General features: G+C 40.3%; 1 protein-coding gene across 1 annotated transcript; it reads right to left on the bottom strand.

Moving 5' to 3' along the window:
- Positions 1-1,216: 1,216 nt before the first annotated feature.
- LOC125195748 lies at positions 1,217-2,652 on the bottom strand. The gene is made up of 3 exons (XM_048093947.1): positions 2,392-2,652; positions 1,878-2,336; positions 1,217-1,711 (listed from the first exon to the last, which is right to left on the bottom strand). The coding sequence occupies exons 1-3, from the start codon at positions 2,650-2,652 to the stop codon at positions 1,217-1,219; spliced, it is 1,215 nt and encodes a 404-aa protein (XP_047949904.1).
- Positions 2,653-15,546: the final 12,894 nt, after the last annotated feature.

Genomic DNA, 15,546 nt, shown 5'->3' with positions numbered 1-15,546 from the left:
ACGCATGTTTAGGGTTTCAAATTCTAATTTATTTGTTTTTCTGAGGCAAACCCCAATAACTCACACAACATCAAAAAGTTTGAGATGAAATTTTGTTAGAACTGAGGCAAACCCTCTCCAGATTTGCTTGTCTTTGCCCTTGCGCTTGGTCAATCTGCCCAACTCGCCCCTCTTGGCCTTGTTGTGCCCTTCCACCAGGGGCTTCTCCCATTGGATGGAACTGAGGGACTCCTTCTCGGTACTACACGATGTTGGTGCAAACGAAGAAGGGAATATCGAACAGGCCAGGAGAGTCGACCATATATATAGGGGATAGGTCATCTGCCTCAATTATGATCATATTGGCTGGGTGGGTAGCTATCAGGTGACATTGGTAGGCTGTCCAAAATCCCAAGTGCAGCCTCCTTCCACGATTCGCACACCACACTAGGTATAACTCGGTCATAGATGTCCTGGCAGCTGAATTAGTCTGGCCCAGTAGGTTGTATCCCAAGTAGAGTTGCACCAGTCGGAGCATGGGATTACTGAAATAGGTCGATCTGGAGATGGTGGAGGTGAATTGGCCAGCAACGGGGTGGGTTAGTTCCTCCCAGGCTTCTTGGGGTTCAAAGTCTACGTGTCTCCTTGGTATTCCCCTTTCTCGGCTTCTCCATATTGGTCCTATGGCCTCCTCCAGGCTACACATCCCCAAACGCACAGTCCACTCTATCAGACTCATGGACAACTCCCCACCAAATATTCTAAAGGAAATTGACACCTCGTCTAGAACCGTTGTGACTTGGAATCTAAACATGATGAAAAACTCCTTGGCTAACCTCACCGATATCTCCGGGTCCCTATTCTCTAACAGCCATTCAAAACCCAGGGCTCTCATACTGGCCAGGAAAGACTCACGCACAGACAACTCATCCAGAGAGGGTATGTGGAAAACCTTGCAGCATTTGACTTGCTTGCTGCTATCCTCCTTGTCGTCAAATGCGTCTTGAAGCTTCTTGGTGTTGTAGTGCTTCATGTCCTCCATCAGCTCATCAGTGAGCTCCACCCGCCACCGTCGGTACACAATCCTCTCCAATGGAGGGTGGAAAATCTCTTGGTGGTTGTCGGGGAGCGGCTGCTCATGATACTCTTCCCCTTCTAGAGAGATATCACTCTCTGATTCTGACTCTTCACTGGAATTTTAGTCACTGTCACTCAACCTCTTTCTTTCTTCTGGCTCTCAGATCACTATGGTGGTGTTAGCTGTTCGTTGTTTCTTTACGACCTGCTTCTTCTTGGCAGGGGCCTTCCCCTTTCGCTTCCTCTCCTGGAGGTACTTGTCTTCACTTTCGTCTTCCTTATTTTCCTCCCCTGCTAGTGTTGAATGCTCTACTTGGGCAGTAGGCTCGGTCACCAAGCAGTCACTGGTATCGTCGTTTGTTTCCTCCTCCTGACCTACTGACTTCGATGTGAGGTCCAGACCCTCAGCCACCTTGTTAGCCTCTTCCTTCTGGTCAATTTGCGTTGACGAACTCGTCCTTGTTGCCATTGGCGCGTCCTTCTGGCTAGTTGTCGAGGGTTTCTCCCCAGGTTTTGTAGGAGTAGTCCTCTCATCTTCACTAGAGATCTCCACTGCATCTGCTGCCGTGTTTGCTCCTGCCTTGTTGGACGTCCACTTTCCGAAGCATCTCTGTGACACTCTCTTTGGTTTCTGCCTTTCTGCCTTGGAGTCGTTCTTCAACACCAGTTTTCTCTTTACTGGCTTTGGTTTAGACACGATTCGGGGTTGTGTTTTTTCCTCCTCCGGTTGTATTTCGGTCTATCCTTCTGTTTCTTTCTCGTCCTCCCCTTCCACTCTGGTATGTGTTTGGTTCCTGCTTCTCCTCTTCCGGTTGATTCACTTCTTCGGGTTGCTCTTTCCTCACTTCCTCCACTGGCTGGTGGACTACCCCCTCTGACTCATCCGCTACCATGGCTGTTTCCCCTCCTCCTACTGCCTGGGATGCGAGGTCAAGAACCTCAGCCACTCCTTCAGAATTTACCACTATCCTATCTCCCCCACCCAAAATCGATTGGAACTCATTATCTGTCATTAGCCCTTGCTTCCTGGCCATTTCATTCAGATCTATCTCCTCCCTCTCTGCTTCTTGGGTTGCGGCTTCTGCAATCGGTGTTTCCTCTGATTTATCCTCCCCTCCTTCGCTCGCCTTACCTTCGCTGTCTTTTTCCTCTGTTTCTCCCCAATTGGGGTCTTGATAGGCGGAAAACGGGCTGACGTCGAGTGGTTCTGCTTGTTTGTTGGTGTATGGGAAAAGGGTTAGAGGGTTCCGACGGTGCAGTTGCCATTGGAGAGGTTTTTTCTGATGTGGGATTTGAGGTAATTGGGGTGGTGATAGGTGGGTTCACGGTGGTTACAGTTGGGGTAGGGTTTGGTATCGCCGGCATTCCTCCGGTCAGGCTAAATCCAGCCAGGGTCGCTGTCCAATCTTTGTTTGGGTCATGCAACATTAGATACACCGCCAGTGCGTCTAAAGGAACCATTTCCGGAATTTGTGGCGTCGGCATTGGCTGTGATTGTTGTGGACTCGGCGGCCGCGTCTCCGCTGTAGCTTGGACTTCTGGGGTGTTGTCACCGGCGGTAGATGTTGGGTTGCTGGTTGCTTTCTCCTTTGCCATGGATTGTATTGGTGGTGGTACTCTGTTTCCGGTGGTGGCTTACGGTTGTTTTTTTCGGAGTGCGGTGGTGGTTGTCGAGAGCGGTTGTTTTCTGGGTGAGGGAATGCAGGTAAGGGTTTGTAAAGTGAAGGGGAGTAGGCGGTTGGGTATTTTATAGTGGGGTGGGCAGTTGAGGGTTTTGACCGGTTGCAGGCGATTACCAGTTGCGACGCTTCGGGTGGGAGACGGTTGAGCATTACCGCAGCTGATTGGACGCTCCTATCACATCTCTGCTCCACGCGCCGTCCCAGTCACTGTAGTCGCCTGCAAAGCTGCACCATGCACCAAAATTCAAATTTTACTCAATTTCTTTCCCTTACTTAGCTAAAATTAGAAATAAAGCAATAAAAGGACTCTTAAATATAATTTAGAGTTTCACCAAATTGGTATCCCCGCGGTCAGTACGGACTCCGAATTAATATTTAAGATCCGAAAATCTTTTTGGTGTTTTTAAAATTTTCCTACTTACTTAAAATTAAATTACTAAATATTTACAATATTTACATCGTTACTAAGGGCATTTGAAATTCTACTTGGTCAATAAGCATAAATCATATAAAGTTGACCAGGTGGAACTCCAAACCCCTTTCCTACTGGTCATTAGATGCTCTTAAAATGTAGTGGAATTTCTTCCACTACACACATCTCTGCATTTTCCCTATATATTTTCAACCTATGCCCATTTACGACAAAAGGTTCAGAGTTGGGGATACTCCCTGAAATTTCGACCGCTCCATTTGCACGTAGTGCTGTGATAATGTAAGGTCCTGCCCATTTTGACTTGAGTTTCCCAGGAATTAGCTTCGTCTCGACTGGAAGAGTAGTACTTTCTGACCTACTTGGAGATCCTTGGTCCTCAGATTTTTGTCATGCCACATCTTCGTTTTCTCCTTATACCACATGGCTGAGTCAAATGACTCCAATCTGAGTTCTTCCAGTTCCTGTAGTTGTAGCTTCCTTTCCTCCTCACTGGCTCTAGCATCCATGTTAAATTGTTGAACTGCGTACGCCTGATGTTCAATTCCCACTGGTAAGTGGGACATCTTCCCAAAAACAATGCGGTATGGGGACATCCCTATAGGCGTTTTGTAGGCTGTTCGATACGCCCACAGAGCATCTTCCAATCTTGTGCTCCAATCCTTTCTGGCGAGGTTGACCGTCTTTTCCAAAATACTCATTATCTCCCTATTTGCGATCTCCGCTTGCCCATTGGCTTGGGGGTGGTAAGGACTAGATAGGCGGTGATGGAACTCGTACTTTTTCATCAAGGCTTCGATTGTACGGTTGCAAAAATGAGTTCCTTTATCGGATATGATTGCCCTTGGTATCCCAAATCGGCTGAATATATGACTCTTGAGGAACTTAGCGACTTCTTTGGATTCACAAGTGCTCGTAGCTTTGGCTTCTATCCATTTTGAAACATAGTCGACTGCCACTAGGATATAGGAATTCCCGTAAGATGAAGGGAAAGGACCCATGAAATCCATGCCCCAAACGTCGAACACTTCACAAACAATCACTGGAACTTGTGGCATTTCATCCCTTGTGGAGATCCCACCGGTCAGTTGGCAACGGTCATAGCCCTTGCAGAATTCGTATGCATCTCTGTTTAAAGTTGGCCAGTAGAATCCGCTATCCAGTACCTTTCTTGCGGTTTTTCTTGGTCCGAAGTGTCCTCCACATGCCAAGGAGTGGCAGTGCATCAGCACATCTCGTTGCTCCCAGTCAAGTACACACCTCCTTATAACTTGGTCGGCTCCTGCCTTCCACAAGTATGGGTCGTCCCAGAAATAATACTTTGCTTCACTCTTGATCTTCATCCTCTGAGCCTTTGTAACGTTTGGTACTCCTAGAAGCTCTCCAGTTGCTAGATAGTTGGCCAAGTCCGCAAACCAGGGCTCTTGTCCCACTTTCTCTTTACCCTTGGTCGTGATGTCCAGACAAGTAAGCTTCATTACCTCTTCCCAATCGATCTTCCTTGCGGTAAAAATCACCTCACACAAATGCTCTTCTGGGAATCGATCTTGCACATCCTCACTGTTTCCTTCTTGCACTATTCTGCTCAAATGGTCCGCTACCTTATTTTCGACTCCCTTCTTGTCTTCTACTTCCCAATCAAACTCTTGCAACAGAAGTACCCATCTGATCAGTCGGGGTTTTGACTCCTTCTTTTCAATGAGATACTTAATGGTTGCATGGTCAGTATAGACGATGACCTTGGATCCTAACAAGTACTGCCTGAACTTCTCGAATGAATAAACAACAGCCAACATCTCTTTCTCGGTGGTGTCATAGTTCCGTTGGGCTTGATTCAAGGTCTTAGATGCATAGAATATCACGTACCTCTTCCCATCGATCTTCTGCCCATTACGGCCCCCACTGTGTAGTCGCTCGCGTCGCACATCACTTCAAAGGGGTGATCCTAGTTAGGAGCTTGGATGATTGGTGCATATATCAAATTTTCCTTGAGAAGGTTAAAGGCAACCTTGCAATGCTCGTCGAAATCGAACTCCACCTCGTTCTGGAGGAGTCTGGTAAGAGGTTGGGCGATCTTGGCGAAATCCTTGATAAATCTTCGATAAAATCCAGCATACCCCAGAAAACCTCTTATTCCCTTCTGATCAGTAGGGAAGGGTAGTCTGGATATGACATCCACCTTGGCTTGATCCACCTGGATTCCTCTCTCTAACACCACGTGTCCTAAGACAATCCCTTCTGTAACCATAAAATGACATTTCTCGAAATTCAAAACCAGACTCTTTGCTTGGCACCTTTCCAGCACGACATCCAAATATTGCAAGCATGAGTCGAAAGAGTCTCCGTAGACCGTGAAATCATCCTTGAAGATCTCTATGCAATCTTCAATCAAATCCGAGAATATGCTAATCATGCAGCGTTGGAATGTGCCCGGGGCGTTGCATAGGCCGAAGGGCATGCGTCTGTATGCATAGGTTCCAAACGGGCAGGTAAACGTGGTCTTATCCTGGTCTTCGTGGTTCACGTAAATTTGGAAGTAGCCGGTGTACCCATCCAAAAAACAGAAGTATTTCCTCCCAGCCAGTCGCTCCAGCATTTGATCGATGAATGGTAGGGGGAAATGGTCCTTCCTGGTTGCAGTGTTCAGCTTTCGGTAATCTATACACATTCGCCACCCAGTAACTAGTCTGGTGGGCACTAGTTCATTCCTCTCATTCTTAATCACCTGGATCCCTGACTTCTTGGGGACCATATGGATTGGGCTAACCCATTCACTTTCTGGCACCGAGTATATAATGCCCAGTGAGAGCAACTTCAAGATTTCCTTCAGTATCTCTTCTCGCATGTTTGGGTTCACCTTTCTTTGGGAGTCCCTATGCGCCTTGGCTCCATCCTCTAGCCTAATGTGGTGCATGCAGACGTCCGAGCTTATACCTACCAGGTCCGTAAGGCTCCATCCAATAGCCTTCTTGTTTTTGCTCAGCACGGTTAGTAGTCTTGCCGTTGGCAACTTTTTCAACTCCACTTGCGGGGGTAGTGTGTCCGTAGGTAGAGGGTTCTTCTTTGAATCCTCCTCTTGTTCCTGTTCAGCATCTGATTTTTCCTCCATACTGGCCGGTACCACGGCCCCTACGGATCCTGCTAGTTCGACTTCTGACAGAATTTCGTAATTGCTTCTTCGATCTCTTCGTTAGTCAACCCTCGGCTACTGATCAGATCACACCATGCGGCTGCTTCCACATCAGCCTGGGCATACACATCCAAGGCTTGGAGCTTTTCCTGCAATAATTCGGTCTCAAGAAATTCTTGGACTAGGGGGTCAATTACATCAACATAACATAGATTTCCTAATAATATCCTGCTAGACTCTCTAGCTTCTGGTTCACTCATTTTAATTACATAAAAATCAGCAGGATAAGTAAAGTCTTGTATCCTGACCAACACATTTTCTAACACACCTTCAGGATTCATACATGACCTATCAGCCAGTTGGATTAACACCCTAGTGTTTGACAACTTTACCCTCTTCAACCGATTATAAATGGATAACGGCATACCATTGATAGATGCTCCTAAATCACACATTGCATGCTTGATTTTTACATCTCCAATTGTTATGGGTGGTAGTTTCTCCTGCACAATAGCTGATGCTATCCCTTCCACCATGATTTTTCCATCCTCCTGGGTTTTTCCGGCTATGAATTCCTTTATAAACTTCTCCAGAGGGGGCAGTCTCATGGCTTGGAGGAATGGTATGGTGACATCCAGCTTCCCGAAGATTGACATGAAATCCACAGGGTTTTCTTTTTTCCTTTTTGTAACAAACCGATATGGAAACGGTTTCTCCCCTTTAGTTTCTTCAACAAGCCTCTTCGGACTTTTTCTTGGTGTTTCCTGGGTTCGTGGCCCCAACGTGGATATTGTTTCTTCAGGTTTCTCATTTCTAGGCTGTGTTTCTTCCTCCTTTCCTTTCCCAGTAGGCTCCTCGTCTAGAAAAAACGGATCCTCCATTTGAGGTAGAGACTCCTTTAGTTCTTCCACTGAGATAGCGTTGCTCGGCACTTTTGCTCTGCTAGACTCCCCAATAAGGTCCTGAGTTGAGGTCCATTATAGGTTGTTCCGGACCGCAGTGTGATTTTACTCACATTGGCTTTTTCAGGTACATGGACTGTAGACGGGAGTCTCCCTAAGTTCCCTTTCATTTCGCCCACTGAGTTTGCGAGCTGGGCTAACTGCCTGTTCATCATATCCATATTTTCCCTATGCTCCTTCTGGATACTTTGCATTCCTTGCATTGTTTCATTACTGGACTGTAGGTCGCTTTTAATGCTCTGCTGCGAAGCAAGCATCTCTCCCATCATGTCTTCCATAGACCTCCTCGACCTGTTTGGGTAATGGAACTGGTTCGAACCTTGGTGCTGGTTATACTGGGGTGGTGGGTTTTGTTGGTACCTTGAGAAATTTTGCTGGTTTTGGTTCGGTGGGTACTGGTTATACTGGACAGGAGGGTTGTACTGGTCGTGGTTGTGCTGGTACTGATTTTGGTTTTGGGATTGGAATTGATTCTGGTTTTGGTTGTGGTTATTGTTTTGAGGGCCTTGGTTATATTGGTTCGGGTTCTGGTTTTGAGGTTGCTGGTTCTTTGCTGCCCAGTTAGACTGGTGGTCAGGGTTCGTTGGGCCACGGTTGAAGTTTTGGTTTGGGGAGGGGGGGGGGGGGTTGGGTTGATTCTGACCTTGATTTTGGTTCTGATTCTGATTTCCATCTCCCCATTGGAAGTTTTGGTGGTCCCTCCACGGTGCATCCCTCTGCTTCCCCGGAATCCAGTTGCCATTAGAATTGTAGTACCCTGTGGCATTTGCTTGCTCCACATCTGGCGGGTTGTCTGGTTGATCATATGGTAGTTCTGGGGCCTCCTTGCCACCAGTCGGAGAAGGTGGTGGAGTGTTCTATTTGATTGCGGTCAGCAACTCCTTCTTTAATTCCTCCATCTTCAGATCCATCCTTTCCTCCTGGTCAGTAGCCGAAGACTTGCTACCCTTTCTCTGCTGTACCCATCATTGCGTTGTCGTACGTCTTCTTTGCATTCGGCAACTTGCGTAAGACCTTCTTGGCTTCACTAACTCTCAACTGTGTGAAATCGCCTCCGGATGATGAATTCGCCAGATCCTTTGTTTCCTTGTTCATCCCCTCATAAAAGGTGTGGTGCACCTCTATCTCCTTCATGCGATGGTTAGGGCATGACTCCAAAAGACTCATGTATTTCTCCCAATACTCGCTCAAGGTCTCATTGTACCTTTGTCTTATACATGATATCTTTCTCTTCAATGCACTCGTCTTTGAAGAAGGGAAGAACTCAGCTAGGAAAATTGACTTGAAATCGGCCCATGTATTGATGGAGTCGGCTGGCACGCGCATAAACCAGGTGTTGGCCTCTCCCTTTAGGACAAACGGTAGGGCTTTCAGCCTGTAGTCATCCTCGCTTGCTCCTGCTGGCCGCCTCTGCGCCTTACAGATTTTGCAGAACTCATTTGGGAATTCGTAGGGTCCCTCGTAACTCTTCCCACGTTGGCAGAATTGCAATAATGTGGGGTTTCACATCATAGGCTGTCTGGCCTGGGGTGACCACTATGGCTTGTGGGGGATCTCCGTCAGCATGCGCAGTAAGCGTTGCGAGCTCTGGGTCGTCCACACCTTGGTCAGCCATTCTCACTAGTGCTCTTACTGGTTGGAGTGGAAGCTCCGGGAGTTGGTACTCTAGATCTTCTTTCTCCTCGTCGCTGCTAGTGCCTACGTCGGACAATGCTGTCGACAGGCCAGAACAAGTGGTCACGAGTATCGTTCCTCGGGGAAGTATCCTTGGTCTCCACTGGCCAGGAGCCGAGCTACTTCTCATAAACTGAAAATAAAAAGAAAAGGAAAATTATAAACAATATTTACACCAAAAAGATCACACACAATAATAGGTATGAACGCCATCCATCCCCGGAAACGGCGCCATTTTGAAAGTGCAGGTTTTTGGTCGGGTGTGTAAATACAGGAGTGTATCCAACTGATCAGGATAAGATTCCCAACCTAGCTGGGTCGTTGGCACGATAACCGAAACCTTGTGTCAAATAAATCTCCTCAACCCACTTCTACTGGCTAGTATAGTGGAGGTAAGGGTCGAATCCCACGAGGATGGACACGTTTGGATAATTGTGGTGATGTTCCTGGGTGTTTTTGGTTAGCTACCACGCTTGGGGTTGAGGTTCTACCTAGGCGGAAATTAAAGGTGGTACTCTACTGACTAGTAAGCTTGAAAATGACAAACATGTGGTTGAGTTCGTGGAAATGGGGGACAAAGTGTTCAGAAGCATTCGAAAAGTAAAAGACAAAAGCAAAAAGTAACTAAAAGTAAAAGTAGCCCAAAGCAAAAGTTGATTTTGATATTTTCTTCTTCACCAAGTATTAGCAAGAATCATATGAACACAAACTCCATAACTAAACTGAGATTCATAACTTTAAACTCAAGATCCATTAATTAATTAAAATACTCAAACTTAAAATGAACCGCTGGAACTGCAAATTACTTCTACTGGCTAACATGCAAGGTGGTAATAACAACGCTGGCCGTGAAACTCATGCACGAAAACGTAACTGAAACATGACTACACATCTCGGTTAACAACTTAAGATCTAGTCTACTCACGAAAGCACATGCAAACACTTAGAAATTAAAAGCTATAACTAAATCTAACTTTCCTAGGCAGAATAAAGCAAATTCAAACCAAAGAGACATGCAAAAAAGAAACTTCATAACTTAAATTGTTTGGATCGAAATGAAATACTTCAAAAGGCAACAAGGAGTAATGTTTGCAACAGATCCAACAAGGAAAGCAAGTAAACTTTAAACTAGGAAAGCGATTAAGGATTGTTTTTGCCACTTCGGGCGGTGAAACTGCTACGCTACTACGACAAACTAACTGGAACGGTGAAATGACGACTTCTCCGGTTGACTTCTAGACGTCAGGTGACCATAGCTGTGGCGAGGAACAAGAAGAACTGGACAATGCTGAAGGAACTGATCTTCTAGAGAAAATTCTACTAAGTGTGGTGGTTGGACTTTCAAACTTCGAACTCTTTTTCTCTCTCCAAGTGGCTTCATTTATAGGGAGGCTTGCCCTTACTTTTAGGGTAGACTTCCTTTGCAATTTGACTTTTCTGCCCTTGTTTATGATCATCCCAGCTATCCTTCTTCTCCATCTCAAGCCTTTTCTCTGGCATGCATCCTGGTCAGTATTGCACCCTTCTAGCGCTCTTTTCACCTGCGTCATCCGAACTGTCTCCTACTGACTTGGATCCCTTTATCCTGCACACTTAAGCAACTGTTTTGCAGATAATGCATGCAATTCATGACATACTGACCAGTAACCAAGGCTTAGAATACGACTTATCAAGGTGACTCGCCCTAGTAACTCTGAAGTCATTATTTGGATATCGTAGCGGTGTTTAGAATAAACTAAAGTAAGTGAACTCTTGTCCCTGGAATTTCCTTGTGTCATCTATTTTTCTCCAACAAGTCAATCTCTGCTTTTGTTTACTTGTTCTATTTAAACGCTTTATTTATTTATTTTAGTAGAAAGTACACTCAAAACCTCATTTGTCCAAATAGTGTATGATGTTAAGTATTTGATAGTTGGTTTGTAAATTTATTCTATGTGTTCGATACCATGTGCTTGCCTTTAGTCATACTAAATCTACTCTGAATACTTGCAAACATTTTTTAATGCTAATAAATTGTGCATCAATAGAGCAACATATTTCAATCGCTTTGCCGATTGATCAAATCAACATATGTTTTTATGAATTTTATATGTAGATAGCTAACAGAACATAGAATATGCATACCAAATATTACATCAATCCAACAACAATTAATCAATACAAACACAAATTAAAAAAAAAAGGGAAAATTGAGTCACTCACTTACGAACCCAATGTTCTGATACCAAATAATGTGAATCTTTATAAGGAGATCCATGAATTTCTTATCCAAGACTTTTTCAAATGCGATCTAACTCAATTAACACAAAAAAGATAGAATCTAGCCAAAAAAAAAAACTAGATCTAAAGGAATTGGATGGAAGGAAATGATTGGAAAAGATGTAAGAGGTAAAACTCGTTTTTGGGACAGATCTAACTCAATTAACAGAAAAGAATAGGATCTAGTAAAAAAAAACTAGATCGAAAGGAATTGGATGGAAGGAAATGATTGAAAAAGATGTAAGAGGTAAAACTGCTCTTTAGAACCTATGGATCTTCACCTAAAAAAAGATGTCAATCCAAGATAAATTTCAAGAAAACAAAATCCTACATAGGCTCCACAACAATAGCTACACTTAAGATATGTTGCATACTTTTGCCTCAAGTGGTTAGTTTATATAAGCAACCATTTAACGATAGAATTTATATACTCCCTCCGTCCCATTTTAGGAGTCCCGGTTTACCATTTTTTGATGTCTCACTTTAGGAGTCCCAGTTGGAATATTCCATTAATGGTATTAGGCCCCACATTCCACTAACCTTTTTTCACTCACATTTTATTATAAAACTAATATAAAAAGTAGGACCCACATTCCACTATCTTTTTTCAACAACTTTACTTTACAGTTCTTAAAACTCGTGCCAAACTCAACTGGACTCCTAAAATGGGACGGAGGGAGTAGTATATATTTTCTAAAGAATAAAGCATACATCAAGGATTTTAATTTCAATATAAATCTCATTACAAATGAGGTATAAAAGGCCCAAATTGGCCTTAAAAAAGGCGTAAAATCCCGATCCAGTTTAAATTACTTGGTTGGGTGGTTTGGTGAGCCAAACTTCACCCGACTGGTGTTTACCTCTGTCCTTCTTGCGAGCCCTCACCCAATCGGGTGACGGTAGTTACATGTGTGGGTAACCACCCTGGTGAGGTTACTTTTGGAGCTCCTCAAGCAACCCACTAAGGTGATGACTCTCTTGGTCTATCCTCAATGCCCATCTTCGGCTCGATCTTATGCATTATCCACGCATTACTTTTGCGTGCACCTTTGGACTTGCTCATGGAACCCAATCGATCCATGATCCGGGAAGTTGGTTCGAGGCTCGATGTCGAACCACCATGTTCACATCACTTCATCTCTTCATTTCTTAACCTCTTTTTATCTTTTTTTTTTCCAAACAAAACTTGACAATTACGTTAAAATACCAAAATATAGGAATATATGCAACAGTGAACATAATTCACATGTTATACAATCAAAACATATCAAGTTTCGGCCCTAAAAATATGTAAATTTTGTGTTTATCCAATTCCCTCAACAAGTGATCAGTTGCACAGGAACGTAAAACAAACAAGATCTTTAATACTCTCCCTATCTCGGCCTAAGTGAGACGTTTCTATTTTGGCACAAGAATATAGGTGTGGGTTATTAAAGAGCAAATCTCAGTTTTGGTCTTAAATATATGACCAAAATTGACATTTACTCTAAATTAAATAATTAATTGTAAAGTAAAAGAGATGGTAAAATAAGAAAGAAAAATAGAGAAGAGGGGAAGAGCAGTTAAAGTAGTGTTAATGGATATAGGGATCCACATTATTATTAGTGTTTATTGGTTGTATAAGTTGTACTACTTTCGTCCGATATTAGGAGTCTCATTTCTTGATGACAAAGGTTTTAAGAAATATGAAGAAAAGTAGATGGAAAAAATTTAGTAGAATATGATTCCCACATGCATATATTAATTTTTTTAAAAAATATGGGTGGAATGAGTTAGTGGAATGTGAAACCTTATTATCTTTTATAGTAAAATGAACTGGGACTCTTTTTCACGGACAACATAAAATGGAAAAACGGGACTTTTATTCGCGGACGGTGGGAGTAAATAACTTGATGTATAGGGGTACATCTCATAAATGGAAATGTCCATATTTTTATGGGACGGAGAAAGTATTAAAAAAGAAAAAAATATTAACCGTAATCAATACTAGCATTAATATTGATGTCAAAAAACCAATTGGAGGCAATAATAATGTCACTTTATAACAAATTTCTTGATGAGATTCTATTTTTATAGAGTTCAACTATAATATTCCAAAACTAAAAATTCTAGGAAATTAATTTTGAAAAGTAAAACATTAACATACAAATTATAAAATTCATAAAATCAGAACAGTAAACTCAGTTATTATTTGTATATCATATATCAAAATTTTAGTTTATTTCATGATATAGTAAATTAAGGTAAGAACTCTAATATTTTATAAAACAAAAGTAAAATATTAAATATATAACTTTAAAATATTAAATAGATAAATTAGAAAAATGTAATAATTATTTTTATGGAGGTTCGACTATAAAAAGATTAAGACTATTAGAGATATTTATATTTTGAAAAGTAACGAGTTAAATAAAAAATATGAAAACTTTAAAATCAAAATCTTTAACCCACTTGATATACTGATATTCATATAGTATCATATATCATTAAATTTTTTTTATGCAGTGAATTAAGTTAGGAATTTTAATATTTTATAAAATAAAAGAGAAATTATTAAATATCTAGCTTTAAAATATTCATAGATGGTCTAGAAACAATTAATTGTTTTTTATCTAGGTTAGACTATAACGTTCCGAAATGAAGAATTTAAAGAAATAAAATTTGAAAATAAAATTAAAATAAAAATATGAAATTCTTAAGTCAAAATCATAAACTTAATTACTATCAATATATTAAATTTAGTTTGTTTCGTGATATGGTGAATTGAGCTAAGAATTCTATTATTAAAGCAAAAGATATTTTTTTAAAAATATTGCTTTATATACATAGTATTAAATAGATAAGTTAAAAACATATATGATTATTCTTTTATGGAGGTACGAGTAACGATTGTAGTGTTCCAAAAAGTAAAATTTTAAAAAGTAAAGAATTATAACTCAAATCATGAAATTCTTAAAATCAAAGCCTTAATATCAAATATTATTAGTACATCGTATATCAAGTTTAATATGTCTCATGATATAGTGAATAATGCTAAGAATTCTAATATTCTATAAAGAAAGAGATAAAACATTAAATGCGTAGCTTTAAAATATAAAATAGATAAATTAGAAACATGTTATTTTTTAATCTATATTTGACTGTACCATTTCTAAAATAAAAAATTTAAAAAGAATTAAATTTTGTAAATAAAGAAATTAAATAAAAATCATAAACTCAACTATTATTAATATGGAGTAACATATAGTATAAATTTTAATTTATTGCATAAAATACTGGATTGAGCTAAGAATTAAATATATAGTCTTAAAATATTAATTAGATGAGTTAACAACGTGTGATTATTTTTTAGTATTAGTGTTCAATAATTTGTAGAAACTAATATTTTCTAAAATAAAGAATTAAAATCAAAATTATAAATTTCTTAAAAGTCATAATCATAAACACAATAAGTATTAATATACAATATATTAAATTTTAGTTGTTGTATATAATAGTAAGTGAGCTACGAACTCTAATATTTTAGAAAGAAAGAAAAATATATTGACTTTATAGCATATAATATTAAGCAAACATGTTAGATATGTTTAATTATTTTTTGATCTAGGTTTGCCTTACGTTCCGAAAATAGATAAAATAAGAGAGAGAAATAGAAAAAATTTGTGAAGAAATTTCCATAAAATAAAAATGATAATATCAATTTTAGTTGACGGACCAAAATAAACGTGACCAATAGAGGAAGTATTAAATTTTATATTTTTAAAAAATTAATAAAGTGTTTAATATATTAAAATTATTTGTTTTAATATTACTCCCTTCGTCCCAAGGAAGATGACTCCTTCCTTGGGCGACATGAGAATTTATGCCACTTTATTTTGTATGTGAAGTGAAGAGAGTAAAGTAATAGAAAGAGAACAAAGTAGAGATAAAAAAGTATTCTCATTTTTAGTAATGAGTCATCTTGGGTGGGACAAACCAAAAAGAAAAATGACAGTCATCTTTGATGAGACTGGAGGGAATATATTTTTTCATTTTTAATAAAAAAATTGATAAAACTGATAAACATTTTCTTATTCTTTTCATTTTTGATTTTCGGCAAATTATAAGAAAAATTTAGAACTTAATACTATGGTCATATAAAAAATTGTGGGTCTCATTTACTTCTATATATATTTTCCATAATCAAGTTAAGATCTCATATATAAATATTAGAATAACAAAGTATATATACAAAATATAATTTAATTTAAATTAAATATGAACTGAAATTACTATTTTCATTTTCCTTTCTTCTACACAGCTATCAGTGTCATGAAATTGAAAATCATGATCACTAGTGAAACATTGCCATAT

This window comes from Salvia hispanica, chromosome 1, assembly GCF_023119035.1.
Source record: "Salvia hispanica cultivar TCC Black 2014 chromosome 1, UniMelb_Shisp_WGS_1.0, whole genome shotgun sequence".
NCBI lineage: Eukaryota > Viridiplantae > Streptophyta > Magnoliopsida > Lamiales > Lamiaceae > Salvia > Salvia hispanica.
Note: the sequence above shows the minus strand (reverse complement) of the source record. Positions and strands in the feature narration are given on the sequence as shown.